The 24979-nt window shown below is 35.1% G+C and overlaps 1 protein-coding gene across 2 annotated transcripts in view; it reads right to left on the reverse strand.

Annotated features, from left to right (window-relative positions):
• Nucleotides 1-1448: 1448 nt before the first annotated feature.
• The window catches only part of LOC132553621 (uncharacterized), a 119070-nt gene continuing 95539 nt past the window's right edge, over nt 1449-24979 (reverse strand). Inside the window, exons 5-9 of one of the 2 annotated variants that reach the window (XM_060217880.1) lie at nt 22416-22568; nt 20203-20280; nt 7497-7565; nt 5373-5448; nt 1449-2880 (exon numbers count right to left, since the gene is read on the reverse strand). In XM_060217880.1, coding sequence (XP_060073863.1) covers nt 2019-2880; nt 5373-5448; nt 7497-7565; nt 20203-20280; nt 22416-22568 — 1238 coding nt within the window. In that variant the 3' untranslated portion in view covers nt 1449-2018. The remainder of the gene's footprint in view (nt 2881-5372; nt 5449-7496; nt 7566-20202; nt 20281-22415; nt 22569-24979) is intronic. The other variant, XM_060217881.1, reaches the window with a different exon arrangement.

Here is a 24979-nt window from a genome sequence, read left to right on the forward strand (position 1 = left end):
GTTACATTAACCGTACATTAATTCTTTCTTTAATATAAACATATTTATACTGAAGTGTGAAGATTGCACATTCTTTTAATGTTGAGTTTGGGTCACATTTATGCTAACAATTTGATATTCCTTTTATTAATATAGTGTTGCTAGATGTTTTCTTGGTACCTTGCAAACATTGTACGTTTTAAGAAAGCGTTGATGCTTTATGAAGTAATTTCTACACGCTCTGGTAAACACTATTACTCACTAATATGATGGGTGACCACACGAAGTAAACAACCTCCGGCTCCATATAAAATGGGCTGAAAATTTCAGTTAAAATATTATGAACGAAATCATGAATGAATGTTGCAAAATAAATCGCTTGTTTTACAAAACTTGAAACATTCTGTTACAAACTGATATTTTTTAACTTCACCGTCCGACTGTTATTTTTGAAATGATCTGTCACGTGCCTATTAAGTCAATATTTGACAATGATGAAAGAAATATGGTTACTTAATATTCGTTGCATGCATAATCACCATGTACATCATAAATATATACCTCTATACAATATGTATCATTTTTGAGACAAACACAATGAGATATCTACCGAAGGAAAATATTATGATTAAGTCATAGCAAACAATTCAAATGTGAAACTCGTCCAATCCATTTGAAGGATACAAATTAGTTATATGACAAAAATCAGCCAATCAGAAAGGTTGCATACTTGTAATACACTAATAAACACTCGTCTCTGCAAAACATTACAATGACAAAATCACCCCACCAGTATGTCGCTTTTATCATAATATTGTTGTGGTAACTATGATGACTGTTCATGATGTAAACTTGTTGCCAAATATTGGTTTACAAATCCGTGTTAATGTGTCTAGAGAATATTATTCATGTTTTATATATATATATATGTATTATATTATATTTCAAAGTTCATTAGCATGTTTTTGACAAAAAAGTATAAACGTCATTTCTACTTACCTTCGACGCCATCATAGCGATATTTACCGGTATTTTAAATCTTTTATCTACAGATGAATAGCTCTAAGGAAAGAAACCACACTAAGCACTCATCTGAATAACAGAATGTACGAAGATATTGAGTTCACTTCACCCAAGGCAAACCTTTTTATTTGAAATTACGTTTCAGATGTACCGTAATGATGACAGAAAATCCGAAACGAACTAAATCTTCACATGTATATCATATAAAAATTGCAAGCATGTATTAAGTTTCTTTGAAGACTGCTGTAATACCATCTCATTTCTCAAGTAAATTACCTGCAATAAAAGTTCGTTTTTAAACCTAAAAGACTTACCATCGATATTATGATACGTTTCGAAAGGATCACTACCTTCCATTGGAGTTGGGAGTAATGGTTTCTTATTAGTTCTATATTCTCAATTTTTGAGGATGTAATACAAGATGACAAAATAAAGAAAACAGTTCATGACACGTGATAATACTTATTTGCTTCAAGCATTTGTTACTACAAAAATGTGTATATTGACAGTGTTTATAGTAAAAAAAAACAACACATTGCACAGATCAAGTCTATGTTGTATAATGTTTTCTGAAAACTGAATGAAATAATGCATACTAACGATACAACATCAAATAAATCTTGTGTATATTACTTGGATATATTGTTTTCCTGTATATTAGTTGCTACCTTTCTGGTTATTTACTATCTCTACCAGATCATCATGTTATTGCATATGCATTTCATTTGCTTAACCTAATTCGAGGATTGATGTAAAGGTAATGACACACGCCAGTCTAGCAGATAGGTCATTGTAATTAAAGAATATTCCACCAAAAGGATGGTCCAGTATATCAAAACTATCAAGCACATCTTAAGATGTTCTTACTTATCCTGACACTATAGAAATAAAGTAAAGAAACATTTTCTTTCTTAACATAATCTTTCATAACGATAGAGACAAAAACATTGGCACACACATCCAAACACATATATACATATTGCACGTCTTGATAATGACCTCAACAAATGACGTCACTAACAGAAACCGTCCTTCCAGGTATTAGGGTCATTTTTTGTTCTATCAAAATTGGACGTGGTTCCATTTTGTCTTGGAGGAGGAGGAACAAATTGCGGTACGTTACAAGTGAGCATACAGTCATGCTTTGGAAGGTGATAAGCAACGTCAGCGTTTGAACGCGCGAAGTTGCTTGGAGAGGCACATTGTTGCGAGTTGTTACTAGGGGATGCCCGAGCATTGGCGGGATTATTTATTGTCTTCTTTCTAGGTTTTTGTACAATTGCGTAATCGTCATCATTGATTGTGTAATGTTGCACCGGTACCCCATGAGCCGTTAAGTCAAACTGCTGCAGGTTCTCAGGTGGCGGTGGGAAGTCTTCATTTGCGTTCTGGTACGTTTGAGTCACTTGATCAGGTATATGATAAGGACTTTGTTGTAGATGCGCGGGGCTATTATGAGAACTATGAGTAGCAATTCCGTTCATATACGGACTATGAACGTGATTTGGAGAGTTTGTTTCGTGAATTTCTGCAGGAATATCATAATCCAAGCTATCATATGAAGCATAAGGGTTTGAATGTTTTGGCCGGAAACTAGACATATGGTTATCTCGTGTATGGTGATTTGCGTTACTATAGCTACTCGTGGGATAGTCAGGATCATCTCCGACAGTCGCGTAAGGGTCTTCAGTAAGTGAAGCGTACACCTGGGAATGATCACGTGCTGTAAAAGAATGCATTGAACTTCCCCGCGGAGGTGTCATACCCAGATCCTCAGAAAAGGTCTGCAAAGGTGTGTCCGTTGTGGTCCGACGTCCGGAGTCAGTGTCTGACTGCGGAGCCAAGTTATATCGTCCGGCCTTGTCAACTTGCTTGTACCTGCAAAGATAGATTTTGTTTTGTAAATACTATTACATGTCGCATATAGAAAACGCGGAGTCTTGTTAGTTTTCATACAGTTACCTTTTACGTTAGCTAGTGGTGATGTTTTCATTTTAAAATGATCCATGCATCGTCTTTTTAATTCGTTATTTTAAATGGAATTGAATACTTTGTTAATTCGTATGTCAGTTAAGTAGTAATATATCTGCGGTAATAAAATTGTCAACAGTAATTACTGTATTGGGTAGGGACTTCTTAAATCCATTTAACACCACTAACACATTTTTGTTCCTATATTTATGATCTCACTATCTAGTAACGACGTCAACAAAGTTATGAATATGCATGTGCAATAAATATATCGATATCGAAAAACCTTTTGTATCACAACGGAATACAAAAAGATCGTCATAAACAATAACTCTATAGCTATCCAGGTTCTAATAACAGAAATGTATATCTCGACGCCTCACCAGAACACTTGTTGTATTGCTCTCCTCCCGTTTCGAATATTGATGTCGCCCGTTTGTGCCCAAGGGGCGATAAATCATTTGCGTTAGAATTCGCCTGTGGCATTAATAACAGCACAGCGAAAGAACGTATTTGATACCTACTTCAGAAAGACTCCAAGAGATGATTGGTAATTAAAGTATAATTTAAAATACTTCGATTTATCTTCTATTCCCCAGCAATTTATAATCATTTAAGCAATTTGTAAAATTTATTTTTCTCGTTAGGCAGAACGGCACAATTTCTTAGCTGATCAGTCTTCATCAGAAAAAAAACCATACTCATATGTTGACAAGTTCATCGATGAATTATGATAAATGCTGGTACAGGTGGGGTATTATCAGTGAATATATATGTTGTTACTGATTATGATAAAGGGCAGAGAAGTTCAATGTTGTAAAGTTTTAGTTTCCTTCGGAATATGATGTTCCATTGTGTCGCTCAAGGATCATGCGCATTAAGCTATTCATTCTAATTCGGTATTTAAACCATTTAACCCAATGCTTCGCTGCTGATATATTCTCAAAAAAAAGTTTCACATATTCTTTGGTTATAATTACTGAGTCTAGAATTTATTCTATAGTGCTACTTATTAGAGTGTTTGTATTATCTCGGATACTTGAAATGCTCAGCCACCATTCCTACTCTCTATCTTTCTAACGCGTTAATTAATAAACATTTCAGCTAGTGTTTGTGCGAACATTAAGATATCGAGGCATTTCATAAAACAAAAAAAACAACAAAAAAAAAAAAAAACAAACAAACAAAAAAAACAACGCATGGTAAGTTCTAAAGATGATAAGTTCTAAAGATGGTTAGTTCTAAAGAGCTTTTTTTCATTTTCATTTTTTTTCTTAACGATGTAAATTCATATATACATACCGTTTTAACGTATACCAAAACGAAGAAATAAATTGGTCTTACTTAAGTAATCTAACATTGAAGCAGCCGTAAAACACATATGTATATCTTAGCTTGGCCTCTATTGGTACAAGTGTCTGGGCTCGGAGAAATCTGCAACAAACCCCCAAGGCGCCCCGATGACAAAACAATATGGCGCCACTGTTGCTAGACATGAATATTCATGTCCTCGGTACGCGCATTGCATATAACATTAAAAAAAAGTCCTATAGATTTTCTGCATGCGTTTTCGTGAAAGAACTTCTACGGAAAATACGACTTTCTTGAACAACGTCAATTGCTAACGATCAGAAAATCAGCATTACCACAAAATTCGTATTTGTTTTCTTTCTCAAATGAGTAAAATGCCTTTTGTGTCGTTATTGTCCGCATACGTCGTTACCGTGGACACAAAGACTGGTCATCATACAACGCCAGTGGTGAAGACTTCGCTATAGGTCTCAAAACACCATTTAGCTTCATAAGACAATTCAGCCATGTGCTACCTAAACACGTGTTCGCGATAAAAAATATCATTTTGTCGATACCTAAACTACAGTAACGTCAATTGGCAAATAAAGAATTGTTAGTATTTTAATCTTATGACAGGAATCTAATCCAGCGTCAGAGTTATGCAGAGGTATTAACTTTAATTATATTGTCAATATATGTCAAATTTATGAGAAACATTTCGGTGACTTTACTTTCCCATTAATCCGAGAGATCACCAAACATTTTTGATTGGTTGCGCTTTGGGGAAATAAACTATTACCAATTACCAAACAAAATAAATGATTTAGAGTGATATGATGTAATCGACATCCTTCTATTTGTCACAAAGAAATAAAAGTTTTACTAAGTAACTACCGAACACACACACACATGCAGGGCGGTATATCAACACATGCATCAATGAAAGATGAGACAGAAAATGATGAATATACCTTATCTTTGTGACTGTACTATTTCATTTCATGAGGTAAAGATTTATATTCAAAGCTCGTATTGCTCTCTCAGGTAAAATCTGACTTCATTACATTTAATACAGTGAAACCTTACTGATACATAAAGAGCATTACCTGTAGCAAACGTAGACGATTGCAATTACAAGGGAAACAGCGATGATAAATAGGAAGACATTGATGACGACCACCTCTGTAAAAAGAAAACAAAACATGTCATGGTCAACCATACATTGACAAGGAATCTTTTCTGATTTCGAAAATTATATATGCAATACCTGCATGCTACCTGTTCACAAACATTCGTAAACATCAATAGATAAACATCATCAGAGTTCTAGTTGGCGACTTCAACATTTAAAGGTCAAGCTTTGAATGGCATTATAAACAATCTACGATGCTAAAAACATATGACGTTAACCAGAATATGCAAAAATGTGGCTACCATTTTGCGATCTCACTCATAATAAGGTTGCAGATATGCAGGTTTTTAAGCGATCAAGAAAAAAATTGTATTGCGTCATCTTAATGCATATGTATATCTCATAAATATCACACGGGAAAGTGCGCTACGCGGGCATAGTTTCATTCATCTAAACATTTCAACCATGTATACATGAGAAATGCAGCGAGCTACAATGGTCATGGAAACGTTGTTTATATAGCGGATTTCATACAGAAACATAGCCTTTTTAACGATGTCGTTACACACAACCAAACATGTCTGCTGTACGTACATTATTTCAATTTCTAGTAGAGAGAATAAAGGACAAAAGTCGATATCACCTTTCAATTGAAATTACGAATTGGATATGGTAGACTCAAACAATGAATAAAACTGCAGCATGCAGCTATATCGTCCTTCTAGGACTTGTTCGTAATGCTAAAGGCCCTAATTTTTGAAGCCTTGGAGGCGTCTGAAGAAATCGAAAATGATCGCAAGAGATGTCAAAATCTAAATAGAGTGGTGCACTGGCCACATAATTCAATAAATTTCGTGATTTTCATATATCTGATAATTTGAGAAGAACGCCAAGTGCACGTGAATGTACCTTGTGAATCGAAATAGAAATCTGATGAATGTAATAACCAAGCTATGACTAGGGAACACGAGAGACATACGAGGATGTAAAAAAGAATCTTGACTTTAACTATTGAAATAAAACAATATGAAAACCTATTATATGTATCTATCAAAATCTTGTGTTTTTTCTGAGAGAAAGAAAGTATTATTTGGAGGAGACAAGCGGCCTGATAGGCCAAGTGCCTCTGTCAGTTTTCATACACAATCGAGGAATCAATTGACAATTTTTTTTGTGAAAGATAACTTAGGTACCCAGTGTGATTACGTGTTTATCACTTCTATAACGTATTTCAAATCGATGCAAGTCCTGCCAAATTTGTTCACGCAACGTTTCGAAAATGCAGCACAGGACACATATTTTATCAACGAATGGACAGCAGGATACCAATTTACAATTGCTAGAATGATTAGAAGACACAACATATCCCAAGATCTGTACAATATGAACATAGACAAAAACAGGTAGATGGCTGATGCTATTGATAACGCATTCGTCTTTCATTATCGCGACCAGCTAATGATAAATAGCTGAACAATAACGAACGAAATATATCTAACCTTTCGCTCTTGGTATAAGACATAAACAGTTCGTACACGCAATACAACGCAATGGACAACATCGTGCTTATCTTTGAAACAACACGATAATAACGTTCTTTTCTGTCGGCTATCGTAGGTGGACAAATGGTAGTGAACACTGTACATTAGTAAGATGTATGTATTTGTACCCATACAAGTAAAAGAATAATGTGCTCTATCGACTCCCTTGTGTATTACCTAATCAGGAGACAAACTATAGGAAAATACTCCGGTAATCAAGTTTGCATGAATTTTGTTACGTAAACGCAAACATTGATAAGGCAAAAAATGAAATATTACCAGAAAACAGAAAATGATTTCGATACGAATGATGGACTACGTTCCTGGGTATTGTATAGACGTTTGGTTAATGTTATGATCAATCTGTGATGCCGAAAATAGGTTTGTTGTCGGCTTTTGTTGGATTAGATTATCAATCTTCTTACTATTATGTCTTATATCTTGTCAAAATACAGTTATGAATTATGCAATACCTGATAGAATGTAAGGTCATTTGATATGAATAGTCGCTCTCGGTGGAACATATTGATCTCTTGAAAAAATGTTTGGATACTTACTAACAATGGTAAGAAATCGCCATGGACGGAATGTACTTTTACTTCCAGTACCGTTGAAATTTTGTTGACCTGTAGAAAAAAATGATATACAGAAAATTAATTAACACGTCTATTTATTAACAAATATGTATTTCTGTGGATGTATTAGGTGATAAGAAGGACTTCACAAACACTTTGACAGTCAAATATAAGTACTGCATATAGCTTCTATCAAAAATATGTCACAATGCTTGCTTAATTTTACTAGATAAACTCTTTGCAAATATACAGAAATATGTTGAATAGAGAACGATTCCATTAAATGATCATCATGTTTTGTTTATTGGAGATTAATTACTGGAATCATGTTTGTTTAAGACACTTTATCCCATGCCATGATTATGTCAGAACATGCCTATGACATTTACATCATATGTAAGACTTCAGATAAAGAAATCTTGCTAATGGTTTAAATTTCGGCAGTATTCAGTATGTGCAAAGTATAGACACAGACTTAAGACAGGACTTTAAAGGATGAGAATGACCAGATTTTCATTTGGAGCCTAACTTCTCTTTCCTTATTCTTTTTTATTGCATTCAGACGCAGAATAATGGTCTTTTATTGTCTTTATGCTCTTGTTATTGTCTTTTAAAGAATCGATACAAGAAGGTTTATTACTAATCACGTAAAAAAGAAATTTTAAACAAATGTCTGTTGTTTACGTCAGTAATACAATTTAGATGGATTTCATATTCATTACACCATTTGAAAATAATGTATTATTTGCAATACATTTTTCTTTATCTTCAGGATATATATTGACAAGATGAATTGCCGTTTCATTGCCATTTGTACATAACCATAAACATTTCTTTTGTACAATATAAAAGTAATCACTAGCGATCATAACCTTTTTATGTGTTTAAGCCAGATTTAATCTTAAAACGCCACATATTTTAAGCTTTGACATGAAAAAGTTATTAAGTCGAAACAATGGAATGGCTGACCATGGACCGTCCATTTTGTTATACATGCTTTAAGAGTACATGCGATGTCTTATTCGGCGTGAGGATCCTTGATATCGAATGACAATTTGATTCAAGATAAAGCTAATCAAGTTAATCGTACAGGAACCAATACCAAGACTTCTTCAAACTAAACCCGAGCTTACTACGGTAGTTTCCCCTTTTCCCACAAACCTACAGGTGAGTTGCATACTGTACTATTGGTTTTATTTGTACTTGAACGTGGATTTTTCATGTGAAAACTTGAAACACAAAACTTGTTTTAAAATATTCAAGAGAATATGAAACACAGTGAAATTTTGTATTCTTTTCTATTAATGTCGTTCTGCAGTCTGTGTATAAATACTGTTGTATATTTCGGCCTTGTATGGTGTGGTATATTTCGGCCTTGTATGGTGTGGTATATTTCGGCCTTGTATGGTGTGGTATATTTCGGCCTTGTATGGTGTGGTATATTTCGGCCTTGTATGGTGTGGTATATTTGGATCATGCGTATAAATGCTGTGGTATGTTTTGGTCCTGTATATAAATGCTGTGATATATTTGGGTCCTGTGTATAAATACTGTGGTATATTTTGGTCCTGTGTATAAATGCTGTGATATATTTGGGTCTGTGTATGAATATTATTACATATTCGGCCTTGTATGGTGTGGTATATTTGGGTCCTGTGTATAAATACTGTGGTATATTTTGGTCCTGTATATAAATGCTGTGATATATTTGGGTCCTGTGTATAAATACTGTGGTATATTTTGGTCCTGTACATAAATGCTGTGATATATTTGGGTCCTGTGTATAAATACTGTGGTATATTTTGGTCCTGTATATAAATGCTGTGATATATTTGGGTCCTGTGTATAAATACTGTGGTATATTTGGGTCTGTGTATGAATATTATTACATATTCGGCCTTGTATGGTGTGGTATATTTGGGTCCTGTGTATAAATACTGTGGTATATTTTGGTCCTGTATATAAATACTGTGGTATATTTTCGTCCTGTGTATAAATACTGTGATATATTTGGGTCCTGTGTATAAATACTGTGATATATTTGGGTCCTGTGTATAAATACTGTGGTATATTTTGGTCATGTATATAAATGCTGTGATATATTTGGGTCCTGTATATAAATGTTGTGATATATTTGGGTCCTGTGTATAAATATTGTGGTATATTTTGGTCCTGTATATAAATGCTGTGGTATATTTGGGTCCTGTGTATAAATACTGTGGTATATTTTGGTCCTGTATATAAATGCTGTGTTATATTTGGGTCCTGTGTATGAACATTATTGTAATTTTGACCTTGGATAATGAGGTATATTTGTGTTCTGTGTGTAGATGTGTGGTATATTTCGACCTCCTGTGGTATGCTTTGGCCTAGAGTCTATACGACTTTCTACTATGCGTGAGGACCTCTTGGTGAACTGTACAGGAGTTACATTTATGTCATTGATTCAATAGACTAATGATACATCACAAATGATATTTCTATTAAATTACCACTGCCTACTAGATCAGGTCATGGGGAGCGTAACAATATAAAAATGTTCCTGTTTCTTTATAAAATTCTATCAGCTGATCAGTCGAATGTAAAATGTAATAGATAAAAACTGTTAAGGCTGAAAGTCCGCTCATTCATGTCATTACTCATACAGCAATTAATATCGTTTTGTTTAATATTTCTCTCCCTCGTTTCTCGCGCGATAACTGTATCACAATCGATCCGCGTATACGCTATGAAGCACGAACGTATCGACTGCGATACCTATCATGACTATTCTACCCGAACTTATAACAATTTCAAAATATCCTCGTTTCCCGGAGTTTGGATTATGATAATGTTGACATGTTGATAATGTTTTGGTGGTATTTGAGCAAGTCAACGACTAAAAATTTAAGAACATATTCAATAAGTCGGTAATACGGGAACCACAATAAAGATTCAACCAAGCTGGCAAACTTGTCCAGTATTTGTCAAATTCTAACGTGTGACGAATCTCAAAGTGTTAGTGCTTTGCCAGATTTGACAGGTCGTTCGTACTTCCTGAACATTCCAACCCAACAGTCATGCATTCAAGTAAGTGGCTTAAGGATACGGTCTGAAAGTGAAATGCATTGTTTGGAAACTTAAAGTGATGTTTTTTCCATCCCAGGAATAGTTAAGGTCATTTGAATACGAAGGCAATATAAGATTCCCTAAGACAACTAGAGAGTGCATCAAATTCCTTACTTAATGAGTTCAAAAGCGTCGTAGTGTCAAGTGACGCATTAGTAATGTTTGCGAAGAAAGAGACGAAATACATATTTTAAGTGAAGCTGCATTTTATGACCGCGGACCACAGCAAAAACGGATCGTCGTACAATAACATGATAATGCTTTCCATTTAAATTGGTGACCTGTGCTGAGAATAATCACTTGGTACGAAAACTTAGAATATTCAATCCGGAGACAAAACAAGTAACTACGTTTACGAACACCCAGCAAAATTACCTGTAACAAACCAGAGGAGTAGCTCCGTACTGCGTGTGGGAAAAAATATAACTTAAATTAAATATTTTTAGGATTATAAAAATTCCTATCTTTACTGCACATTAACATATATATCAACCTGATTTACTCGGTAAGAAAGGGCCAAATAAAAAATCCTTAGTTCTGTTAGAGGAGGGATGTCAAATCTGTCGTCCATTTCACACATGCCACCGTTTTCATGACATATTTTTCTTTCTTTCTGATTAACCGACAGGCAGGAGTGGTAATTATCAGTAATGATAAGTTCTGGCCATCAAACACAATGTAACACGTTGCATTTGCTTTATTTCATTTCGTCTCGGCGAGTATGGAAGTAAAAATAGTCATTATTTTCCGTCGCATTCCATAAAAATGGCCCTTCATCTTCAATCAACCGAAACTCAATATCGACGAAAGCACGACATTGGTTTTGACGACGCCATTTACAAATAATTCAATCTCATTTTTTATCCATTAGACCATCATGTTGATCATTATTGGAAAGTAAAAACTCAAATGGTCAATGATGAAAAGCGATGACTAGATATAGACAGAATTCAATTACTGTACATAACGTTTCTGAAGACCAATCCCGTTCTACAGATGGTCAACGGAGATATGTTTATCACAACAGATAGATAACACTGGAGACATTTCCTGGTTGCTTCAGTGCATAAACCAGGACATTCTGGCTTATCGTGTATGTAATAGAAGGTAGTCGATCTACAAAATACGCGCTATGAAACAACAGAAAGATACGTCACACGTTACGCATGGGCGAAAAAAATACACATTGATCAAGTTATTACTTTCAGGGACTCCATTTTTCAGTGTGTTGTTTTTAGATATAATGAAATCATGAAAAGTGGAATAAAATCATATCCCGTTTGATGACGTTTGTAAATAATAAGAGGCCAAATGGTGTTCAATGACAATCAAAAACAGAATCTGTGTTAATATCACAAATGTATTGACATGCAAACCACTGACATTCAAAGTGGGCTTATCCAATCGATTTTCACTTAACGAAGCTTCCTATACTCAAATATAAAATATGACAGTTATGACCTGGATTAAACTTCTAAATAAATGTGTTAGGCTTTGACCTAGACTTTCTACCACACACTGAACTCCTGTGACTTTCAATATTGGTCATCGTCCTTTCTTTTTCACAAATTTTATCGGGCTTTATCCTCAGAAGCCAAATATCATGTTTCTGCACATTTTGGTAAGGAAGAAGTCATTATTAAGAGTTTTAACAAATTTGACCCCTGTGACTTCGAATAATTGTCAGGGTCATTTCTTTTCGGACAATTTGATTCTGTGCATTTTTGTTCATCAGAAGAAGTCGTTTAAATGTTAAAGTTAATTGTTATTGCAAATTTTATAAACTCGTCATAGAAAACTATCAGCCAAATACCATGCTTCTGCGGCTTTTGGTTAGTCAGAAGACGTCGTGTAAATGTTCTGACAAAGTCGACCCCTGTGACCTTCAATAAGGTTCAAAGCCATTTCTTTTCACCAACTGTCAGCCTTCTTCGTAGTAACCTACCACCTAAATATCAAGCTTCTGCGTCTTTTGGTTAGTCAGGAGAAGTCGTTCATAGGTTTCAACAAATTCGACCCCTATGACCTTGAATATGATTAGAGGTCATTTCTTTTCATCAACTTTGTCTTCATCCTAGTAACCTATCGCCCAAATTTGAAGCTTTTGTGCCATAGGTTAGTCAAAGAAGTCGTTTAAAGGTTTTAACCAATTTTACCTCTGTGACTTTGAATAAAGGTCAAGTTCGTTTCTTAGAGCAAATTTTGTTGGGCTTCATTCAAGCAACGAATCAGCCAAAGCTCATGACTTTCGATCAAAAGATTGTTGAAGTTGTTTTAATGGAAAAGTTGACGGCGAGACGGACGACGGACGCTACGTCATGGCAAAATGTCATTGGGCCCTTCGGGCCAGGTGAGCTTCCAATAGGCCCCATGGACGTTTAGGGTCATCAGAATGTAAAGACATGTTGTATCATAAAACAGCAATAGTAAATGATTCAAAATATTTTAGAACTAAAGGCAACGGGCATTTCATTATAGTTTCTCCAAATTTCTACAGTTGATTTCACCAGTTAGAGGAAGTTAGCATCTATGAATTAAGTCATTTGCTTTTTTGTTACAAAATGTCATGAAACATTATCATTTCGAATTGTTTTTATTATAGAAATATTATTTTGAAACATGAATCGTTATTAAGTCATTTAAGTAAATATTGCAATGTAAATTATTTATCTATCTCTATGATTTAACTAGACAATAAGGAATCGCGCACAAGAAATCTATGGCGTCAGTACTACGATAATACATAAAACACTCGTCCATGACAGCATAGGTGGAACTGATGTGCTATCCGTGGAATTCACGAATTTTTATGCTGATTAGAAAGAGACATTACAAGAGAAGAACGCCTTTCTCCGTATGTACGTTACTGCGAGTTCTACGACTTTCTCCGTGTGTACGTTATTGTGAGTACTACGGCTTTCTCCGTGTGTACGTTATTGTGAGTACTACGGCTTTCTCCGTGTGTACGTTATTGTGAGTACTACGGCTTTCTCCGTATGTACGTTATTGTGAGTACTACGGCTTTCTCCGTGTGTACGTTATTGTGAGTACTACGGCTTTCTCCGTATGTACGTTACTGCGAGTTCTACGACTTTCTCCGTGTGTACGTTATTGTGAGTACTACGGCTTTCTCCGTGTGTACGTTATTGTGAGTACTACGGCTTTCTCCGTATGTACGTTATTGCGAGTACTACGGCTTTCTCCGTGTGTACGTTACTGCTAGTACTACGGCTTTCTCCGTGTGTACGTTATTGTGAGTACTACGGCTTTCTCTATGTGTACGTCACTGAATGTTTTGTCGAGGATTTTCAAAGTTTAGTGAACAAACAATACGAAAATACCGGAGAGCTAACAAGAAATAAATATAATCGCATAAAGCGACTAAGAACAAGTGTTCCAGAGAGCGTCTACTGTTCACAATACAAATACAATAAAGACAGATACAAGTAATGGATACATATACTTATCTCATTTTTACCTGTGTAATACTGGTCTGTTCAGGGCAAAACACACAGGTTCGCTGTTAATGTATTACACACACACCCATACATTGGTACCAGGTATACACATTTTTGTACAAATAGATATTAGTAGTGATTGCTTATAGAACTTCTTTTAATCTCTAGGGCAAACTGTTTGCGAAATCTTGGTACGGAGAATCCATTTATATTAATTTGTCAATCCATTGTATAATAAAGATATAATTTTTGTATAATATGGCGTCCTTTTTAGTACATTGTCAACGCCGAAAGCCATTTTCCCTAATATTTTAGAATGGGAAATGAGAGAGAATTATTCTAACATATGTCGGGGTGACATCCTCGGCAAAAACCTTGGGTTTTACGTCATATCGTGACCCCTTGGGTGGATGATCCGTATCCTACACCTTGGCATTTGAAAGAGTCTTGTAATCTATGCAAATTAACACATCATAGACCATCGCTTGATCAATAACCGGGCAGACAGCTTATATTGACCGGTCACCTCTAACGTGACCACGGACCGATCTCGACGTTTACTAATGAAGTGTATGGTTTATCAGCTTTAACAGCTAACCAGCTCGCTAATTACAGTTACGAGTCAATGAAATGGCAATGTTTATATATTCAAGTCCAGGAAATCTTTCAAGACTACTGATATTATGTATGTAAGCATTAATGTCTCGAAATCAACATCCTTTATATATATATATCATAGCATTACATATTATACACAGATGTATACCATAAAGATTAGCATCAATTACATAAGTAATACATCATGAAGAAAAAAAAAATCGTAAAAGTTTAAAAGCAGAGATAATAAATTTTAAAATGCAACTAGCGATGTTTTCCAGAAATAGGAAATGTATTCAGTAATGTCAGGTAAATACAAACATGTCAACTTGATAATACTCCAAACTCAGATTCAATAAGATACCCACAGGAACTGTATCGCTCACGTGCATTTGTTGGTCTGAAATTGTTTCTTCCAATCGCCCAACCTCTCTGCCCCTAGAGTGTTAGCAAAACTAATTATACCCAAGTCTCCGTCAGTAGAGAATGCTTCTGATCAAATTGGGACAGAATCTGGATACAGTTACAGTAGAAAAAGAATTTTCAAGAATAAGCACTATTTCCCCTATAGGACCTCGCACCTCCCGCCCACGGGGGAAGAAACTCACTCTTTATCTAGAATTGACTTCTTTTTACACAACAGAGCTACAAACAGGATTTTGGCAATATCCAATCATTCCTACGGAAGAGATAGGATTTTAAGGAATTTACACTATATCCACTATTGGGCCCTGCCCCTCCCTCCCGATACCCAACGTTTATAAAAACAAACAGTTCCCTTTATCAAACAAAGCTCCGAACAATCGAAAAAAAACTTGCGCGAAATCCAATCATCCCTACAGGAGAAGCAGGATTTTAAAGGATTTACTCTTTTCCCCATTTCGAAGATCCAACGTTTTCACAAAATATTTCCCTATTCGGGCCAAGTTTGCAAAATATGAACAAAACAAAGATTTTCAGAGGCACCTGAAAAAGTTCAAAGTGAATAAGACCAAGGGTTCCTGAAGATCAAGCGTCTTCTGGTTAATAAGAGACAAATCTTACAATGTCAGTTGGCTTTAAACATGCATCATTTTAAGAAATATTTAGGATTCGATCTATTTATTTATAAATGGATTCTAAACTCTCCAATGTAATTTGGTGGTTTATCTTGTCTTTTACTTTGTTGCAATGTCTTTTGCGATCTGGAATCGTTTTAGATTATGATCCGTTTGCAACAAGGCAGACTTCGTTTTGTTTAGTTTTATGTTAAAAGGAAAGGTAATTTACATTTGTAGGTAGGCAAAAAAACTACTTAAAAAGTTAATCAAATATTCGATTCAATGTAAAAAAAAAAAAAAAAGCACCTACACGAGTCCCAGGTGGCAATAAAAGACAGGTTATCAGATTGAATTAAAGTAATTGACTGGCGTAAAGATGCTATAAAAGCTCTTTCCATACTGTGAGTGCAGAAGACATTGCACGGGCATTTGTCTTTACCAATTCTGTTTAATGGCACCACAATAACGATTTCTCTTGTATCGACCATTCCGAAACTGTAATATAGATGTCCATCAACCCGTAATGTAATAATACGCAATAACGCTTCCGATCACTTTTTATCCATTTTGTACTTTGGTTATTGATATTGAACATAATAATAGACTCCACAACTTGTTATATACCTACTTAACTTGTTTTTCCCAATTTTGTAATTTCAATATTGAAGACAAGCCAAAACCCGACAGTTATGTTATTATAAATCAAACAGCTCATTTACAAGTGACATTTACGATTATCCCTAGTGTTGCCCAAATATGCCAATACTTTAATACATAATACCATGGGAGCTCTCCCTGCGGAGGCATCTAATACTTAATAGCGAAACACGCTGCCAGGCGTCCCTGAGGAAACATTTTGTGAAATCAAATTATCTTCATATAAACAATGTATCATCGATAAAGCTAATATACCATATTGGGTACGACCTCTGATGGGTTTTGTCTGGCAATGTGTCGGAATTCTGATAGGATGCAGTCTCTAGATTTCGGGCAACGGTAGTAATACGTTCAATGTGAATGTTTCCTTGACGATCTCTCGGTCCGAATCTACCGGGATCGACACCCGCAATTTCTTATATTCGTGTTTCTGTATTCAATATAGGATCACATTAGTGCAAAATATTTTACTCGACAGAAAATAAATCGAAATGTAGATTACGCGTGGTAGTTGTATTGCAAGTTGTTGTTACTTGATAAGTACCAGACTTGAATTGTTGGGTTTTTTCAAGAACACGCAAATCACCATGACGATTTCGTCTTGAGTGTATCGAGTATAGCGATCGAGATAACTGTAATATACGTATAAAACTAGGAATTCGAAAATAATGCAGCGATAAATGCAGTCATTTTCCGAGAAGTTATCCAAGTTGAAATGCTGCTAACAGATGAAATAATTGAAGATACAACTATTCCTATTGTGACTAAATGGGTTTAACAGAAAATGAAAATAATGGATGTACAGTTAACCAGTAGACTACAAAGAAATGATGACCTTTGACCTTCCAGTCAATGTCAAACACTACATCTTGTACATTGGTGAACTTGATATATCCGCTTATTCATAACAACACTGTCCATTAATAGAGCTTTTCCCAGACAAGTTGATATTTCGTTCATTATTAGCATAAGAATTGGTATAACGAAATGATAAATAAATCAGGATTTATGATTTAAATAAAAACTACACACTTGCTGTTGTTACAGTATTTAACTATCATCGCTTATAAACGTTCGGAAAGAGGTTTTAACATATCTAAGCTATACATGATGAAAATTACTATTCACACCTCAATTAGATTTACATTTTAGAAAGATTAGTGCATCATAAGCTTCTGTTGATAGAAGGATACACATGGTCACACAGTTGTCCGAGTTTATATACTTTCATATCTGAAGTATGCTATTTCACTGAATTTCAATTACTTTTTAATACTTGACTATGACAAATTTGCCGAAACATAGAAATAGATTATATAATGTTAACAGAAACTATCCAACAACTTACCATCACAATACAAAATATTTACCGAAGCTTAGAAACAGAGTATAGCAGAAACATACTTCAAGAGTATAAGAGATTTACCCACCAGAATACAACTTACACACTGTATCTACAAAGGTATACTACTAAAATATACGATTTACGGAAATGTACGACCGGAAACACGAATGATGAATGAGACAAATACATCGAAATCATGTTTTCTCAAGCCAGCAAAGACCTTTCTCATCACAGCATCCCCGAATGCAGAGCAACACAATGTTGTATAGTTCTGCCGCTTTTTATTAGCTCTACGACAGTACCTCACTCCACAGAGCATTGGACCAACAATCATAAGCCAATGGGTCCTATATAGTTATCAAATTAATGACATGAAGTCCTATGTTCATCTGATATCATAACTTACATCTTTATGTTTACAGTGTCCTGTTGTTCATGCGAACCTTTGTGGTCTTCTAGCGTAGCTGCATACCCTCATTACAAAATGCACTTTCGCTTATTTCTGAACATTTTATACTGTAGCCGTATTTAAAACAACCCTCATGTGATGCATGTATGGAAATAAAAAACACACAACGAAGGATGAGCAACTCATGGGAAATGACAATACTGTGAGTCTGCACGCAAAGAATTCTTTAAAAGTCCAGACACGATATGGTTATTACCTCTCCACCATACCGCGGAATAATTTTCAGACAAAAGGATATTATGATTTGATATCAAAGATATGGACATTTGTAAGGAACAGAAATGTGAACAAAGAGAAAGATTAACATGGATGCTCCCGAAAAATGTTGAAGGAAAATAGAACCAGGTGTTATCAAAGAGTAAGTGTCTTTTGCTCCATCGAAGACACCCGTCATAAAGAGCTGGGTCAATCCGAGTTCGTAATGCCACGGTCTCATATGGGCACAAGGTTAACAAAAATGGAACCAACTAGCGAACTTACGAATATCAAACATCCTCATATCTCACGATTCAGAAAAGCTTCCTTAAAATTTGCAGTTTAACCACGACAAAATTTTATGTAACAATTATTTCTGTTATATTCTAAAAAGGGTAGGGTGGTTAACATCAAAGTTATTTTTATTTCAGAAAAGATACATAAAATCATAGTCAGAAGACTTGTGTAACAGCTTGCATATTACTATAACGATTTTACAAGTATAGAATGATGACTATACTTTAGGTACAACGAGGCAATGACACAAGACCTTTATTGACTACCTCGAATGTTAATAGCGCCGTTAACCTGAAACCGAGGACATTGCAGACCAAGATAGTTAGCCAGTTCTCTGTCATTATGTTGGACCAAGTGATGGCTGATAAATAAGCAGTACAGTGTTTTAATTTCAATATCCCTTCATTTAATTTTCTTTTTCTTAATAGCAACGGTCCGGGCTCTACGCTTTCCTTACACTATATTATTAATAACTTTCAGGTTAATAACGAATACTGGGACTTTTTCGTGCCATATCATAACTTGATAAATGACAAAGATCATTAAACTGTATGTATATATTCTAATCAACAATTATTGGAGAAACTTGACAATTACCAGATTTATTTAAACAGTTCATTTTTGGTTTAAAGTGAACACAAGGCCATTCAGTATCGTGTGAGTATAAGCAGTGGGTACAACTGATTCACCGATTACAACGAAAGTTTGGGTATTTGACTTGTATTATATACACTTTCCATATATTGAGAACTCGAATATGTGTATACGCCAAAACAAATGTGTTAGTAACGAACATTCACATTTTCAAATGCAACACAAGCATTTATACCAACAAGACACAAAAAGATCTTAACGGTCACCAGAGTTCTATAAATATTGATGTTTTTATAGCATATATCATAAAAATCCTCCTAACAAATAAAGGTAACTACAACTTTAAAATACATTATGTTCAAAAGTAGTTTTCTCATATCACCTATCGTTAACTTTACCCTCTCCCCGGGTGGAATGTTAGACTCTGAGATCATTTAATTAATCATTTTGGTTAAGCAGCTAAGACTCTTTGGAAATTTGAATCCATATGACCCCTTTTGACCTCACCATCAGGGTCAGCCAAGGTCAATATGTGAATACATGAAACTGCCATCGTATACCAAGCTCAAATGGGAATATTTCAAATCCTGCTCCAAAACATAAAAATCTAGCATAAACTAGAATAAACTGTATTTCATCCCCGAAAACTTGAGATCCTGGGACCATAGATTCCACAATTTTAGAAGGCACATAAGATTTGTGAAGAGCATTTGATTCCATCACAATGGGTTTTGAGGATTTTTGTTTAAATTGAACCCCTTTTGTCTCGTCCTTTGGGCTGGGAACCATATCAAACCGCACAAAAAATGGATTATGGTAAATATTTGTTAATAAGAACTGTTGTTATTGGTGTGAATAGAGTAGGACCGAATACATTGATAAAAATGCGGGCATGCAGAATGACCACTCCGAGAAATAAAACAATCACCAGCAGTGTCATTGTGTGGTCCAGCTAAGGCCTGTTGGCTCTCCGAGTTTCTATATAAAGCGGCGTAGTGTTCCCCGACTGTGAAAAACAAATACTTATTAACCAAGGTCATCCTAACTGGTCACAAAAGGTCAAGGTCAGAAAATGTTTCGTTTGGATCTGGTTTTCGTCTTCTCAACGGTCCTTTCATGATTCTAACAATTCTTGGAAGTGGTTTGTTCAGGAAATCTAGATGATTTTACACCAAACGTGATTTCATTCTCGAAAAAGGAAATTACAAGTATGATGGAGTTGGTATTCTTTCTATCATATTCTTTGAATGTTTCGATTAGATTGAGGTCGATTGGCAAAGTCATTATCTCTGTTTTATAGAGAAGTAAGCCTTTGATAATTGACTTCATGATTAGAAATTTGGTAATCTTGAACGCTTGATGATAAAAATCTCAAGGACAAAGTGAGCAAAAATAGTTTTTGATTTCTATTAAGTCAAAACAATATTTCCACATCAAGGTTTATATCAGATATGAACATGATCTCTGTTAACTATACTTGATAGGTAAATAACGGTTCTTATCAACTGGAAACCAACACCTGTATTGTAAATCACTACATTTACAGATTATCTGTTGTACAAAGTAAAGTAGCAAATTCAATATGTATGTACATAAAAAGTAATGTATACCGTGCTTCAGGTCACTATATCAAAATAAAGAAAGCCTCCGACAATTTGCAGTTTTTATATTGTTCCAAATTTTAAGGACATATTGATATTAATTATTCATTCCGTGGTATAATGTTGTTGTTAAAAATCTAATTTTCAAGGATAGTCCCCAATACGTCATTGTGATCCACCTAAAACGACTCCGCAAGAGCAGTGATTCACAGTACAACTTGGAAAACGAGGATAATTAAGAATATATGAAAGTTTAGAGGCAAAAATTTCCATCATATAACTTTTTGCATGTGATGATTTTTGAAAGTTTACATTTAAGAAAAAAACTTAAACGCAATATCAATTATTTGCCGCACTTCTATTTTCGTTACAGGTGACAGAATATGTGTAAATGGGATTATCCACTTTCATATATAATTCTCCTTATTCCTAAATTACAGGTACGCTGTTTTAGCGATAAAGCGACATTTCTTTTGTATAAATATTTTTTTCTTTTATAATATTTCATAGAATTATACTATATAACAAGACAAGACCCATAAAAGCTCAATCTAAATTTTACAAATTGCAACGCATCCCAAAAATTGAGAATTGTGAAAGAATGGTTTAAATACTGCGATAACTTTTGATATTAAACCTTGTGTCGTCGTGCTTCAATATTCCAAAATTCCGTGGTGATTTTCATTATCAAAATATTAGGGACCGTCGTGTTTTATTTTCTTTAAATTTTTACCCAAATACCAGTCATTCGAAAGAACAAGGAACAAGTTAGAATATTCTCTATTGACCCCAAAACTCAAGTACCAGGTCGGGATTCACGTACAGGAAAGCTGTGGTATCTTGAAAGCTACCCACGACCCATGAGAAACACCGTAACAGTGGGAAATTTGTTGACCGCTATTTACCGAATTAGGCCGTCAACGTCGCTGTCACAACATGTAGTCCACATGCAAAACTGCTAGAAAACGCCATATTATGCGGTCTACTTAAGCTCAAAGTACAGATAACAAAGTATATAAATTGTCAGTTTTATATAGAATTATGCCTTCATCCGGTCAATCATGAATTTCATACCTCCTTTTAGATGACCAGTTATCTGATTGCAATCCGAAATATTTTCGGTGATGTTTATATTCCATTGATATCTAATATAGGTTTCCATCATTTTTCCTTTCGAATTTTGAACAATCATCAGTAAATCACTATTCCTATTTAATCAAGCATTCATATTACCTTGTCATGAAATACCAGTACATTTATAGGACGGGACACTAGGTGAACATTAAGTTCAATGATTTGACAGCGAAGGACGATGATAATCACACGTGACTGATGAACAAGTTTAACTAACACAGATCTGTTGTAGTTCGGATCTGAGAGAGGTTAAAATTGGAGATTAATAATTTCTTTAGGTTTAGTACATTCGGAAAGCATGGAAAAGCTTCATGATTCTGATACAATCTAAACTTAAGATCAAATATAAGTTTATGTACGGAAGTATATCTAAATGAATGGCTGATCAAAATGAAAACTTGCTTACCAAAATCAAGCTGTCTGGAGCGTTTTCCGGGCGGCGACTTTTCTGACACAGATGTATAAGGTACAGCAGAAGTGACGTTTGCCAGTTCAAATCCAGAATGACATTGCTTCATATAACTGGTAAAAGACGGGTCGGTAACATATTTTTCCCTCACTGAAAATAGCACCATATCTAAGTTATTAGAATATATATTATTATGTATGGATTTCACGACAGTGATTTCTTAAAAACTCTTAAATAAGCCTAGTTTATCCTGAAAGTAAGTCGGTAGTTTGTTACATACATAAACTTGCTTACAACATAAGAAAACAAACCACGTCTTATCTAAAGACATTGTGAGATACATCTTCTGGCTATGAAGGTTACATGTATATATCTGCTGTTGTATCCTGTGAATACTTTCAGTTATTAGGAATTTCATTTCTGCCTCTTTTGGAAATGGGAAACATATCGGATCTTTTTTTTCTGCTCTAGAATACAACTGGCGTTGTTCCAAATGGCGAGAATGACTCGTTTTGTCAGCTTACTACAAATACACAAACGTACATAAAGTTTTACCATACTAAGTACGGGTTAAAAAGAAGAAAGTACGACCCATTTACAAATACCTCACCCAGATTAAAAAAAATAAGAAACGATGGTAAATACAAAGAAAAGGCTCGTTTACCTTTGTTATAGATTCAGGGGGAAAGAACCAGACATTCCTGTAGAGTAAGCGGCGTCTCTATTGGTTGTACATATTCATATAACACAACGTTTAATACAAATTTAGAACATCATAACCAAATTATGCATTAGACTTGATCATAATGTTGTTTACCCCTTCCTACCTTGGACCTTAATTTTTAAGTCGAAAATGATCGAAATAAATATGTATTTCATAATTTGCACATGTCGGATAACTTTAGAAGTCACGTTAATGCGTACAAGTTTGAGGATGGATTGTTCTAAAGGTTATTTAATTTTTCCTTTTTCGGGGCCTTATGTAGCGAAGGTGAGTAGGTCTACCTTAGCCAGGAGCATAGAAACATATACATGTACCATCAAGACAATTGGACTACCTTTTCTTTTGATGTAGGTCGAAGTTCTGATCGTCCTACATCGGACACCTGACACAACGCCTCACCAAGGCGCATCCAAACCCCAAGTATAAAATTCCAGTGACTAGTAGTATAGGATATTGAACTAGGACCAACTTTTTCAGAGTGCGGAAAAAAAATCTTTGAAGTGGGTCCCAGGTCAAAATGTAGGTCAGTGTAATCTACTTTTCATACCAGACACACCATCTTACTTAGGTGAACCGATATCCAAAGGGGAATGTCCCCGCAACATGTTGTGTAGTAGACATGGATCAAGACAAAGGAAGGACGAAAGGACGGATTGACAAAATGCTTCCCGGTGTTATTATGGTAGCAATCCAAAACAAGAGAAATGACAAAACAAGGACTGAGGAGACACTAAAAAGGAGAGAAGCCTTGACTACAGCAAAAATTCCGGCAACGAAGAGAAGTATTGATAGGAGTTTGTTTTATGACATTGGTAACGAATTTCTCTAAATTTCGATTTATATAATGCCTTCTTGCGGTATGTCCCCTACAGGAGAAGTCACGTGTATTATCATAACAAAAGCTCTTTGTTAAATGTGTACGAGTTTCTGGACTGATTGCTATACCGACCATTCGCTATTCTTCTGATTCGGAACCAGACATATAATGTAAAAACCGTTTGGGGCAATCAGCAAGAAATGGAAGCCAATTGGCCTACCCAGGAAATAATTTACCATTTCGAGACAGAAGCCTGCTGGTGGCTCTGACTAGACAGATTGGTTCTGAATGGCGGGGTACCCAAGTGATCTTATGTTAGCCCCAAAGGTACAGTAACATAGAAACACCTGTATTGGTCTAGCTGAGAAATTTTAAGGGTGTTTTTTTGTTTTTTTGTTTTTTTTTTTGACAAATTGATATCCGTATATCACTAAGTCTCACGTGGAACAATATTTGTGAACATCGGAATAAAATGACTACAGGATCAAGGTACAGAACAACACTATGTCAATGCCAAAAACAAGCATCATATTGAAACTTTATATCTCGATGTGAAAAAGTCTACTGCATTCAAAGTCACTTTTGAAATTATATATATATATATATATATATGTATTATATAATTAAGAGATATGAATTTAACAGTAAATACAGTTATTGTGAGGACTGCAATTGTTGAAACCAAGGAGGACCCTGGAGCAAGACAAAATAGATGTCAAAAACCTATATCGAGAAGAGTGCTTACAAAAAAAAATCAATTTTTCTCATAATTTTCAATATCGGATGAACGAAAAAGAACGGCAAGTACACCTGTATATTCTGAAACATGCCACTATTACAGAAGTCAAAGCGTGGCATGCAGACTAACGTTAACCTCGGAGACTTATCATATTGGCAATTTTCAAGTTTGTACAAAATATCCGTAAAAGTGTTGCACTCTTCAATATAAATGAGGTCATGATGACATCTTTGACACGTCTCAGTCCTCGAAGGAATGCAAGTATATAACAGGTGCTGGTT

This window comes from Ylistrum balloti, unplaced genomic scaffold, assembly GCF_031769215.1.
Source record: "Ylistrum balloti isolate Yb309-2 unplaced genomic scaffold, AGI_CSIRO_Ybal_v1 Utg370342, whole genome shotgun sequence".
NCBI lineage: Eukaryota > Metazoa > Mollusca > Bivalvia > Pectinida > Pectinidae > Ylistrum > Ylistrum balloti.